The 12447-nt window shown below is 43.2% G+C and overlaps 1 protein-coding gene across 1 annotated transcript; it reads right to left on the reverse strand.

The window, feature by feature from the left end:
• Positions 1-1336: 1336 nt before the first annotated feature.
• On the reverse strand, positions 1337-8192 carry Smim43 (small integral membrane protein 43). Its single transcript, XM_060378229.1, has 5 exons — positions 7532-8192; positions 6728-6843; positions 6232-6303; positions 2453-2808; positions 1337-2218 (listed from the first exon to the last, which is right to left on the reverse strand). The coding sequence occupies exon 1, from the start codon at positions 7757-7759 to the stop codon at positions 7568-7570; it is 192 nt and encodes a 63-aa protein (XP_060234212.1). The 5' UTR covers positions 7760-8192; the 3' UTR covers positions 1337-2218; positions 2453-2808; positions 6232-6303; positions 6728-6843; positions 7532-7567.
• Between the last annotated feature and the right edge of the window lie 4255 nt (positions 8193-12447).

The following is a 12447-nucleotide window of genomic DNA, read 5'->3' on the forward strand; positions in this document are numbered from 1 at the left end:
ATGCTTATAGACAAGAAGATCCTCAAAACCCAAGAGATGGACACACTTGATCTGTTCATGGAAACATAAAAATACACACCCTTCCTGGACACCATTCAATCCTCAGCCACTTTTACATACAGCAAGTTAAGATACTGCCGGAATCTCTAACCCAACCTTCCCAGCTTCAGCAGACAAAGATGAGACTATACAACATTTTGATGCAGCATAGAGGATATGGACATAGGGACCTCTTCTCATAAACAGACTAGGTAATCAAAGTTTACCATGGAAACTCAGCGAAACACAAGGCAGACACTTTCATCACTGAGCTCCGACTTCAGGCCTTGGAAGCTGCTTGCCTCCAACTGTACTTACAGTAAAGGGAGACTACTTGTTTGCCATGACCGACAGGAGAGTGAGGCACTCTTCTTGACCAAGAAACACCCCCAGATTGGGCTCAGATTTAAATGAAGGAAGCTTAGCCTCCGCTGGAGTTTTCTTACTGATCCTATTTCAATTCAAGCTATTCAAGCTTTCTAGTGTGTACTGTCAGCCTTTCGCTAGGAGCTTGTCTTAGTAATTTCACTCATAGTATTTATACTGAGTGATAAGACTACTATGTGGCTAAGAAATTGACATTTGGAGGGCCGCATGGAACAGAAGGGATCCAGAAAGAGACCCTCTTTTCACATATTGGACATCTTATTCACATATTGGATGTTGATGACAGTGACGCAGTGATTCAGTGGGAAAAGTAAAGTGAGTTCAATAAATGAAGAAGGGATGGATGGGAAAAGAGAGAGGAGGGAAGGAGGAAAAAATGGAAGAAGGAAGGAATGAGAAAAAGGAAACTTTTTGAGGGAAAATATATTTATATGAAAAGGGAAAGTCATTCGTTACTGCATACCATATACAAAACTCAATTCAAGATGAATAATAGACTTGTAAAAGTTAAAACTATACCTCTATCATAGAAGAAAGCAGAGCAGAATAGTTTTGGTAACCAGGGTGAGGGCAGGGTAGGCAAATTTCTCCTAAGGAGGACACAGAAAGCAATGAGCAAAAAGTGGATAAATCAAAAACATCAAAATTAAAAATGCACCTTTAAAAATGTTTCCAATTAAATTCATAGATTAACCACGAGGTGGGAGAAAATGTGTCTGTGAAAGGAATATGTCAGGGACATTCTAGTAATTCCTACAACTCAGTACAACAACCCAGACAGAGAACTTGCAGACAGCATACTTTACTCAAACTTTGAACATAACAGAAAACTCATTTAATGTTTTTAAAAGATAACATTCATTGGAATATAAAGTTGTCCACTAAAAAGAAAATATGACATGAAAACCAATATTTCTTTCCATTTATTTATCATATTCTAACCAATACAATAAAGTTTGGGTTACAGCAAGTTACTAAAAATCACACACACAAAAAAAAAACCTGAGTTACATATAATTGTTATTTTTTTATTTCACAACCTTAAAAAATATGAACGATTAGGTAGTTAGTAAAACACACACAGAATGGTAGTTTGGCATTTACAATATTAAAAAGTGAACTAAAATGGAACAAACTGCATAAGACAAAATGACCTCTGTCAAGGGCATGGACTGGGCTCAGGGGGATGTGAAGAATCAACACTGCTTTTTTTCCCCCCCACAATCACATATTAATAAAACCTACCCAATTTGGTACAAGAAGACATGCAATAGGTGATAACATTTTCAATTTAGTTCTAACATACTACCTCTCTTTTTTCTTCAAGGATAAAAATTCAATGCAAGAAGAGCAGTGAAGACCATGAGATGTGGAGTTCGGGGCTAGCCACCACCTCCCCACTTTGACTCTAAAACACACATACAAAAGAGAGAATGGTATGAACTGTACCCTCAGAAGCCACCAGCCCCATGTGGCCATCTCAGGTGAAATTAAATAAAATTTAAGCCCCGCTAGCCATCTTTCAGTGTTTACTAGACACATGCGACTAGTAGTTGCCGTATTGGGCACCACAGATATAGAACAGCTTCATATCACAGAAAGTTCTTTTGCACAGCTCTGGGTGTGGGAAGTGTTTCTTCTCCCTCTGCTTGGCCAGTACGTAGGCTGTGAGTAGAAGCAGCTCGAGAGGCGATCTCCCGGGATATTCCTGGACTGAGGGTGGAGTCGCAGAGGGAAGAGAGGTAGCCTTTCTGAGCACAGAGTGCCTTCCACTATGTATGGAAGGAATGACCTTTGTAGGAATCAAATACACAAACTTAGTTATCACCAAAATAATTAACAGGAAAATGATGGAGGAGACCAAAAAGGAGCAAAACAAAACTACCTACATGGATCCTACACCAAAGCTCCATGAGGAGTTCATGAAAACCTCCTCACACCACCACCACCACCACCGCCACCACACACACACACACACACACACACACACACACACACACACTGTGCAAGCTTCCTGGGTACTCACTTAGAAAATCCTGGTACAGGGGATGGCAACTGCCAGAGAGAGAGCCAATCCTGACAAACATTTCCTGAGAACTTGGGAGACATCTTCACTCTGATCAGCCACATTTGGGGCTGTGAGGGAACCACAAGCTGTGAGCGGGGGACCACAAGTTTCATCTTTCTTGAACACTCTGATTTCTGCACAGCTGTGCTTTGGAACCAGGGCATAGATTCCTGGTTGTACACCCAAGAGCCAGCACCATTGTCCTTCTCTAGAGAGCTCGGATTTTGGTTGAAGGCATCATCTACATTGCCATGCTCTGTTTTTCCTTCCGGCCTCCTTCTCCTTGTGGGGAGTCATAGAGACCATGTAAGAACCTGGAAAACAAACACCACCTCATATAAAGTGTGAGTCACATGGAAAATAACAAGATCCCTAATTTGTTCAATCCCGTTTAGTAATTTCCTACTTCGCTAAGATAACAATCGCTCTTGATTTTTCAGTGGGAGAGAAAGATTTCTTCCTGTAGTAAAACAATCTTGCCTGAACAACCTGGACCATATAATAAATTCAAGTAGCTCCATGGAGTTAATGCCAGCAGAAGAAAGCTTAAGTGTAGAGATTTTTAACTAGATCTTTGTGACAGGCTAAGAATGGCAGAGCTCATTACAAGAATGGAGGAGTCATTACAAAACGAATCCACTGTTGCAAAAAAACATTGCTGAGGTGGGGTTGATTAGCTTCATCCAGAAGGAGGTTTCATCATTTCTTTCCTAACATAGGCTGCCTTTCTCATTAGCCAGCTTCCCACTTGGTAAAATGCTTATTATTCAGACAACTAGATTAGCATTTAATCTGGGCCCGTATTTGTTTATGTAAACAAAATAACATGTGGATATTTGAAGAATTTGTGTAACCGATTCAAAAAAAAAAAAAAGCAGAGCTCACTCAATTCTTAACTTGCCCTGGTATGGAATTCAGGTACCTGACTGGTCTGTCATTCTTGGAATTTTAATTGTGGATTCAGCTGAAATAGCACAGACTCTCTGCTAAAGTTATTTTGACAGTACAGAGGTCTGCAGATACATCTACATTCTGCATTAGTATAACTAGAATTCTAAAAATCTCTAGATTGTATGATTTAGAGGGGGGGGAACCCATTTTTCACTATCCTTAAATGGCTTAACCATTCACAATGTTCAAAATCCTCATCGTTTATAATTGCATTCTAGTGCGCTTAGTCTGAAACTAGGCAAAATTGGGAACATAGAATGTCACATTAAAAATAGGGTGTTGCGTGTTTCTTGCATACCTTGTTCCAAGTTTCCACCTCTGCAATGAACCAAAAACAAATCCTTTCCTCCCCAGAGGCCTGTGTGGAGCACACTCTGGGCAAATCCCCCTGCCCCCCTCCTCGCCCCCTGCCCCCAAGCTGGGGCTGCACCAGGCCTGAAGCTACACCTTGGCCCTGTAATTGAGATGCAGGCACAGGAACCTACTTTATCAGACATTTGCAAATTTATCTGAGTTTGCAAATTTATAAATTCAACTTAGAATATGTTCTTCTCTAGTCAAAACTGTAGATTCATTGAAACTACAAGTTTGAAAACTAGTGAACAATCAAGATTGTCCTAACATGTGAAGTCATTTTAAACGACTAAAATTGATGCCTAATTGTTAAGTGGCAGCATTTGAAATAAAACACTAATGATGCATTTTGTCATTATGGCACATTGCCTTATAGTACAGGAAATCTGCCTTCTAATGTCTGTAAAGTCTTTTTGTTGAAAATGAAACAATATGAGGCTGGAGAGATGGCTCAGTGATTAAGAGCACTCTCTGCTCTTCCAAAGAACCCGGGTTCAATTTCCAGCACCCTCATGGCAGCTCACAGTATCTGCAATTCCAGTTCCAAGGAATCCAACACCTTCACACTAATGCGCATAAAATAAAATCAAATAAATTTTAAAAAAAGAAAATGAAACAATATTTATAAGAAAATTACATTTATAAATCGAGCAGTTATTTTAAATGTTACTGACTTACTAAATGCTTTAGTGCCTAAACATTCATATTTATCTCATCTTTCAAAATACGGCCAGGTGGGCTGGAGAGGTGACTCAGTGGTTGAGATCACTGGCTGCTCTTCCAGAGGTCCCAAGTTCTATTCCCAGCAACCACATGGTGGCTCACAACCATCTATCATGGGATCTAATAAACTCTTCTGCCAAGCAGACACATATGCCAATTGAGCACTCAGACACAAGATACATAAATATTTTAAAATATGGCCGGACATTGGTACATCCTCATCAGAAGGATGAAGCAGGCAGATGCTGAGGTGTAGGACAGCCTGGACTCCATAGTGAGATCAATCTTATTCATACCTATATTAGCATTGACGGTGCTATCAGGACCAGGGTGTGGTCAACAAATTGAGTGATCAATACGTGGAAGTGATGTTGTGGATGTCAGCTCATTAGATTTAGTTCAAATGAAAGTTTTTTTTGTTTGTTTGTTTGGTTGGTTGGTTGTTTTTTGTTGTTGTTTTTGTTTTGTTTGTTTGTCGTTTTGTTTTTCGAGATAGGTTTTTCTCTGTGTAGCCTTGGTTATCCTGGATTCAGATAGACTCATCTGTAGACCAGGCTGGCCTTGAACTCACAGCGATCCAACCTCCTCTGTCTCCCCAAGTGCCAGGATTACAGGTGTGTGCCCCTGTGCCCAGCTCAAACTTAAGTTTTTTGAGTCAAGCATAGTGGCACACTCATATAATACCAGAAACAGAATGACCACCTTAAGTCCAAGGTCATTCTTGCTCCCAAACAAATTCCAGGCTAGCTCAGACTACATAGCAAGACTCTGTCTCAGGAAAACAAGCGAACAAAAAGTATCTCTACTTTGGGGGATCAACCTTGTGCTGGGTCTTGGAAAATGGTGATTGGATAAAAGAATTAGAAAAGATATTTCTTCGACAGAGGTCAAACTTTCAAAGGCAGAATTTCTAACTGAAGGACAGGGCAGAAGACTCCAGCAACACATTCTGTGAGCAGATGTGGGGAATTCTAATTGCTGTGTTTTAGAAATAAATTCCAGGTAGAAGTCATATGAGAAGAATAAATATCCTTGGGTGGGGCTACATAAATGAAAACTTGGTAATTAACAAATTGGCTAGTATGGTGGTAACAGAATGGCCCTGAGCCCAAGGTGGCATGACAGCCACTCCTTTCTCCGCACCTTGTCTCTAAAACTGCAGAGAGATCATCCGCCTAGTCCTGAGATGTCCAAGTTTTCTCCTCTTTCCAGTCAGAGAAGAGTTAAGGCAGATTACATCCTGGACCCCAGGACCGAGGGACGGCCAAGAAGGTGAAAAGATTACAAAGTCAAGAAGCCAACCTGGTGGTTAAAATAATTTATATTCTGATTGTTTACAAGGCATAAAATGATTATTTTCTGTCCTTATAAACGACTGTAATTGCTCATTAATCACTCCCACGTTTATCCTCCATGCTCAGATAAATCATGTGGGCCTGAAACAAAACATCGCTGCAGAGATATCAGCTAATTAGAGGACCATTGTTCAAATCACAGTGCAGATTCGTGGCTGTTGAGTTTGGAATTCAGACTGGAATCAAAATCAAGCCTTACCATAGCTCTGATAAAGACATGATAAAATTTACTCAAGACATAGTAGCTAAAACAAACCATTGTCTTCATTTAGGATCAGCTTTATTGGATGAAGTAGAATTTGTGGGAAATCAACGTATTGTCTCAGGCCAAAATCATTTCTGATACTTACTCACCTAGATGGGCCTGTTTCTCCTTTTGTTTAAATTACCAGCAGTTCTCCTCTGCGCAGCTTCTGTATTCTCAGCCTACACAAAATTTAATGTTATATGAGTTTTAATGCTCCATAGTCCCCCTCCTTCTGTGTGTGTGTGTGTGTGTGTGTGTGTGTGTGTAAAATTAGTGTTTCCACATCATAGTCTGTCCTAGCCTGAGAAAATTAACCCTAAACCTTCTCTTCTGAAGACCAAGGATATTCGAACCTCTGAACTATTTCCAAAAAAGAAGGTGGATATTAAATTTGCAAGTGCTCGAAGCTTATCTTTCTAATCCTCGCAAACCCCAGTCTTATTGACTTTTGCAAAGGTTCAGAAATCACCCTGGCTTCTTGATTCCTCCTCAGAGCAGGAGGAAGCCTCACCTTCTTGGTACCTGTTTCTTGCATCCCGACCCCTCTCTTTGATGGGCCCTGGATCTTGAGACACTCAGCTCTAGTGAGAGGACCCAACATACCTTCTGCAAAATTTCCACCACCCCAGCTTTACTGGGTTCCCAGGCTGTGGTAGGAGTTTTGGTCCTGGGCTCCACCAGTGAAGGGCGTCAACCTGGGTCCAGATGATGTCGCAGACCTAGAAAAAGCGATCGGATATGATGGACGAAATGATGTCTCAAACCGTCACTGTCTGACCTTTGTACACAGGTGAGTTTTTCCCAAGAGATCAGCCTTCTCCAAGATCTGATATAGTAACCACGAACGGGCCTCTCCCATCACACTTTCTGCTCGTCCGACATTATGCAAAGCAGCCCTTTCACCTGCCCTCCGTGCCATCATCAAAAGGTCATTTTCCAGGGAGTCCTTCTCATATTCGCCCCCTGCTGTCCCAGAGTCTAAGCTCACCTTTGACAACCCACAGGCTAGACTTAGGAAGAGCGATCAAAAGTAGGAGGTAATCCCCCCCCGCAAGAGACCACCAAATCATTTCTCCCGGGCACCACCATTAAAACGCCCCTCAAAGCAAGGCTCACACTCTTTAATATTTAGGCAATTATGTTGGAAGTGGCCGAACTGAGTTGACCGAATGATAGAATTTTCCACTCTTAGATACAAATGAAGTTGGTCTGGGGAGAAGAGTTCGCAGGCGCGCACCCCGTTCTCGCCCCAAAAGCTGACCCCTTGTCCAGAATCAGGCTTGCTCTAGAAGAACTCGGTTCCGGGATAAGACTCCTGTCCCCGCGGTCCCCTGCTCTGGAGCGGGTCCGGAGCCCCGGGAGGAACAAAGAGTGCGTCCCCCTGCCTCCCGCCCTCGAGGGGAGTACCTGGACTCCGGCGGAGTCGAGAGCCTGCCAGCCCGGTCACACTGCGTGCTCGTTATTGAAACCCCAGGGCTCCCGGTGCAGCGACAGGCGCCCAGGCTGCAGCGTCCCGGCCGTATTGGCCACCGAGTTCTTCAGCTGCTTGATGACCACGAAGAGCAGGAGGAACAGGAGGAAGAGCAGGAAGAAGAAGAGCGCCAGATAGAGCAACAGATTCAGCTCCCACTCCATGCTGGGCGCCGCCCGGGCGGGGCGCGCTGCCTTCTGCCTGGAAAGGCTGGGCGCGCTCGCCCCCGGCTCCCCAGCTCCGCGCCGGTCCGCGCGGCCTCCGCGGCTCCCCGGGAGCGCCGGGAACCGGGACCAGATCTGCGAGCGCCGCGGATCTGCTTCTGGGTGGAGACGTCAGCTAGCTTCGGCGGAGCGAACTTCGGCGGGTGGAGACCAAGGGGAACGGCTCAGGGTCCCCCCCCAGAGCTGGCTTTCTGCAGGTGTCTTTAATAAAGACTCCCATTGGGGACAGGCGGTGGCACCTCTGTCCCCTCCCGTCGTAATTAATGTCCTAAGCAATTTGCCCCACGTGCACCTTTTCAGAAGAGACACACGAGAATGAAAGGTGGCTGAAGGTGCCGGTGCCCTCTGAAGGGTTGGGAGATGCTTCTTGGTGTGAGGTGGACTATGGATGAACCCATAGTTCCACCTTGCCTGTTAGAACTCTTTGCTCTGTGCTTAGGTCTCTACAGACCACTAACAGCTAAACGTCATGTTTTTACAACAGCGGTCTGTTGTTGGCTTCAAATTCAACTTTTTAAGACTCTTGTTTATTTGTTTGGTGAAAAACAAAACAAAAAAAAAAAAAACCCTAAGTCTTCAAGGTGCTTTGTGGGACCCCAACAGCTTCGTATTTGAAACTACCCATGCCTCGGAGATGGTAAAGCTCCGACAGGAATGATGGTCTTCGTCAGGGAGTGTGCCAGTCAGTTTTTCTTCCCATGTGACAAAATGCATAAGAGAAATCGGCTCTAAGGAGGACAGAGTTATTTCGGATCGTCATTTCAGGAGTTTGGGTCCTGGACAGCTGGGTCCATTGTTTTTAGGCCTGTGAAAAACGGAAGCACCATTCAAGAACCCTCGGTCTGATTGCTCTGTTCAGACAGCGGAAGTGTCCAGGGACAAAAAACACTCTTCAAAGCCACACCCCATCGGTTTAGTGCCTCCAACCAGGCCCCACTTCCAGAATTTAGCAATGGTTTCATTCATGCATAGATGAAGTCTATGTCCTTATGATTCAGTCACCTCTCAATTGCCGCGACCAGCTGGGGACCACTCCCTCGGCACATGAAACTCTTAAAAGACACCTTCTACCCAAATTAATGCTGTGTAACTAGTCATCCCAAACTTGGTGGCCACACACAGCAAGAAGGTGGGTGAATTCTCCAAGTATCTGTGAGTCAAGAATTTGATAGTACTTTTATTCATGTGTGGTGGCAACACCCTTATTCCCAGCATTTGGGAGCTGAGGCAGGAGGATCATGAGATTAAGTTTAGCTGGGACTGCAAAGCAAATTTTAGGGCAACTAGACTTATACAGTGAAATCCCCTCCTCCCACCCATCCCCGTGTGTGTGTGTGTGTGTGTGTGTGTGTGTGTGTGATACTTAATCTGGGTGATCCGAGCTTGGGGATTCTCAGATTCTTTTGAGGACTGAGCTGCAGCCCAGGTTCCCCAGCCATGATGGATGGATAACTCACAGCGTTGGGAAGCAAAGGTGGTTGTTGGTGGGAGGCCTCAGTCCCTTTAAAACGGGCTTCTCCACAGGTACCAGCATCCACCTCACCAGAACAGGTGAGGCAGCAGATCCGGGCAAGGCCCCAGCCCACTAGCTGCAGTTGTCACAAGCCATCACTCCTGCAAAGTCCTGGTGGTTAACCATCTCAGATTCCTGGGATCCAGGGACATGAATACCAGAGCAAAGCTTCCTGGAGGCCTTTATGTCTGGCTGTCACCAAAGTTTAGCCAGGCCATTTGCTGGACCTCCAACTTTATTTCATTCTTTGTAAGGATAAGGGAGCTCTCAAGACTGAGCTTGGGGGATGAGGCCTGACAAACACATCCCAGTTTATGTAATGGCCTGAGCACAGTATGTGGCTATTACCATGATGTCAAAAGTCATACAGACAGGATAGTATGAGCAAACTGAAGGCCTCGGGATTCACTTCTAGTCTCAGTTCTACCTGGCAATGGTTACAGTTTCCTAGTCCCTCTGTTCCTTTTGCTTACCTTTCCCTTGGATTTGCTGTGAGGGTCAAAATGACTGGGTTGTTAACAGTGTGTGTGTGTGTATATATATATATATGCACAATCAGGTATTAATACTCTGTTTTTGGGTCTCTGATATTACAGGCTACTGTCAGAATTTTACAAGTCTTTGCTTCAAGCATTTCACTGTGTACAAAATCTGTCAATAGATAGATAGATAATTGCAATCCACCACTCTCTCCTCTTCTCACTATCTCTCTGCCTCTGTTTCTCTCTCTCCACACGCACATATACACACATTATATATGTATGTACAATTATATATATACAACATATATACATGTATATATTGATCCACTTCATAGGCAGGGCTATGTTCGAGCTAGCTTCTAGGAATTAATGTTAAATGTTTCAAGAAAATTACTAAAGTACAGCTATTATTAGAAATTACACCGTGTAAATTAATAATGTTGACAGCAAATGACTATACGCTCAAGCCCCATCCTCCCATTGATTTTTGTAAGCATCTCCATTATTAATGAACTTGTGATGTATCTGCTGTACTGTCAGGTGGTTATGCTATGTGCTCCTGCTTCATTCTTCCCAACCACGCTTGCTCGGTGGAAGCATCATCTTAGTTAGGGTTTTTGTCGCTGTGATAAAACACCTTTACCAAAACCAACTTGGGGAACAGAAGGGTTTATTTGGCTGACACTTCCATATCACTCTTCATCACTGAAGGAAATCAGGACAGAAGCTCAAACAGGGCAGGAAGAGAGTTTGACCAAGAAAATGGGACAATGTCTACTGCTGGTGATATCTGACGAACCACTGTCCCAAGGCTACTGAGTAGAATCTGAATTCTCATCCACATTTAGGAGTTCTGACTTTCCAGAATCCCAGAGCCCTGCTGGAAGCACCACATGTTCCTCTGGGTATATTCTTCTGTTTTATGTAATCTTGGCAAGAGAAGAGATCTTCGAGCTAGGTTTCCGTTTCTTCATCCTGTTATGGAAACCCGGGCATCAGATATAGTTCCTACCCAGTTCTGAAACAGTGCAGAGAGAAGGGCATGAAGAGTCATTCCCGAAACATGACTAAATATCCTTTATGCCAGACTCACACTTGGGAAAGGACCGACTGGGGGTAGTGATGGGGGAGGCTCATTGTCTACACTGTGGTGGCCTGAGAGTGAAGACAGTCTTGGGGTCAGGACCTGGTTCTTGCTGGCCACCTCTATAGCAGCCTAGACTCCTGGCCCTTCCCAAGCTGGGACCTCTGCCTTGAAATAATAAAATAAATAACTTTGTAAGCTGCTTCTGGTACTCCAGGAAATCTCACTCCTGGAGCTAGGCAAGATGGCTAGAGACAGGAAAGTTTGCTGACTGACTAGGAAAGCATTGCTTACACACTTCACATGGATAAGCAACATAACCAACAAGGTGTTTGATAGAAAAATCTTCTGCCGGCTAGATAGAACGGCTTGAAGAATGGAAACTGAAACACAAAGAGCTTCTGTGACCTGGTTATCTACTCCCTGTGTTTCCCTGGATGTACTTAATCTCTTTAGGTTGAAGTTGACATTCTTTTTTTTTTTTTTTTCCAAGACAGGGTTTTTCTGTGTAGCCCTGGCTGTCCTGGACTTTGTAGACCAGACTGGCCTCGAACTCACAGATATATGCCTGACTCTGCCTCCCAAGTGCTGGGATTACAGGGGTACACCACCAGGCTCAGCTCTCAAGTTGACCTTCTAATACCTTCTGCATCTGTACTGCATCTGTAGATATATATTGCTTAAATTTTGTTTTATCATTGAATGTCTTATTTTCTTCATCTGTTATAACTGAATGTTTTGATGGGCATACTAGTCTGGGCTGGCATCTATAGTCTCTTAGAGTTTGTTGAACATCTGTCCAGGCCTTTCTGGCTTTTAGAGGCTCCACTGAGAAGTCAGATGTAATTCTAATAGGACTGTCTTTTAATGTTACTTGGTCTTTTCCCCTTGCAGCTTTTAATATTTGTTCTTTGTTCTGTATGTCTAGTATTTTGATCATTATGTGCCAAAAGAACTTTCTCTTTTAGTCCAATCTATTTGGTGCTCTATATGCATCCTGAACCTTTGTAGGCATCTCCTTTTTTAGGTTAGGGACATTTTCCTCCAGGATTTCATTAAAATATTTTCTGTGCCTTTGACCTGTGTTTTTCTTCTTCCTCTATTCCTATCATTCTTAGATTTGGTCTTTTCATAGTGTCCCAGATTCCCTGGACGTTTTATGCCTGGACTTCTTTAGATTTTACCTTTTTTTTTTTTAAGTGAGTTACTCATTTCTTCTACCTTGTCTTCAACATCTGAGATTTTTTTTCTCACCATGTCTTTTAATCTGTTGGTGAGGCTGACCTCTTTTTATTTCAAGTTTTATTTCAGTTTGAATTTTCCTTAGTGATTCTATTTCTACTTTTATGTCTTAAAATGATTTTATTATTTCATTCAATTGTTTGTGTTTTCATAGTCTTCATTAAAGCACTCATATCTTCTTTATTTTGACGCCCTTGTCTTGTGCTTCAGCTAAATTGCATGTCTCAAAACCTATTGTAAAGGGGTTACTGAGTTCTTAAGGAGGCATGTTGCCTTAGCTGTCCACATTTGTGTTTTTGTGCGGGAT

The sequence above is a fragment of the Meriones unguiculatus genome, chromosome 2 (assembly GCF_030254825.1).
Source record: "Meriones unguiculatus strain TT.TT164.6M chromosome 2, Bangor_MerUng_6.1, whole genome shotgun sequence".
Taxonomy (NCBI): Eukaryota; Metazoa; Chordata; class Mammalia; order Rodentia; family Muridae; genus Meriones; species Meriones unguiculatus.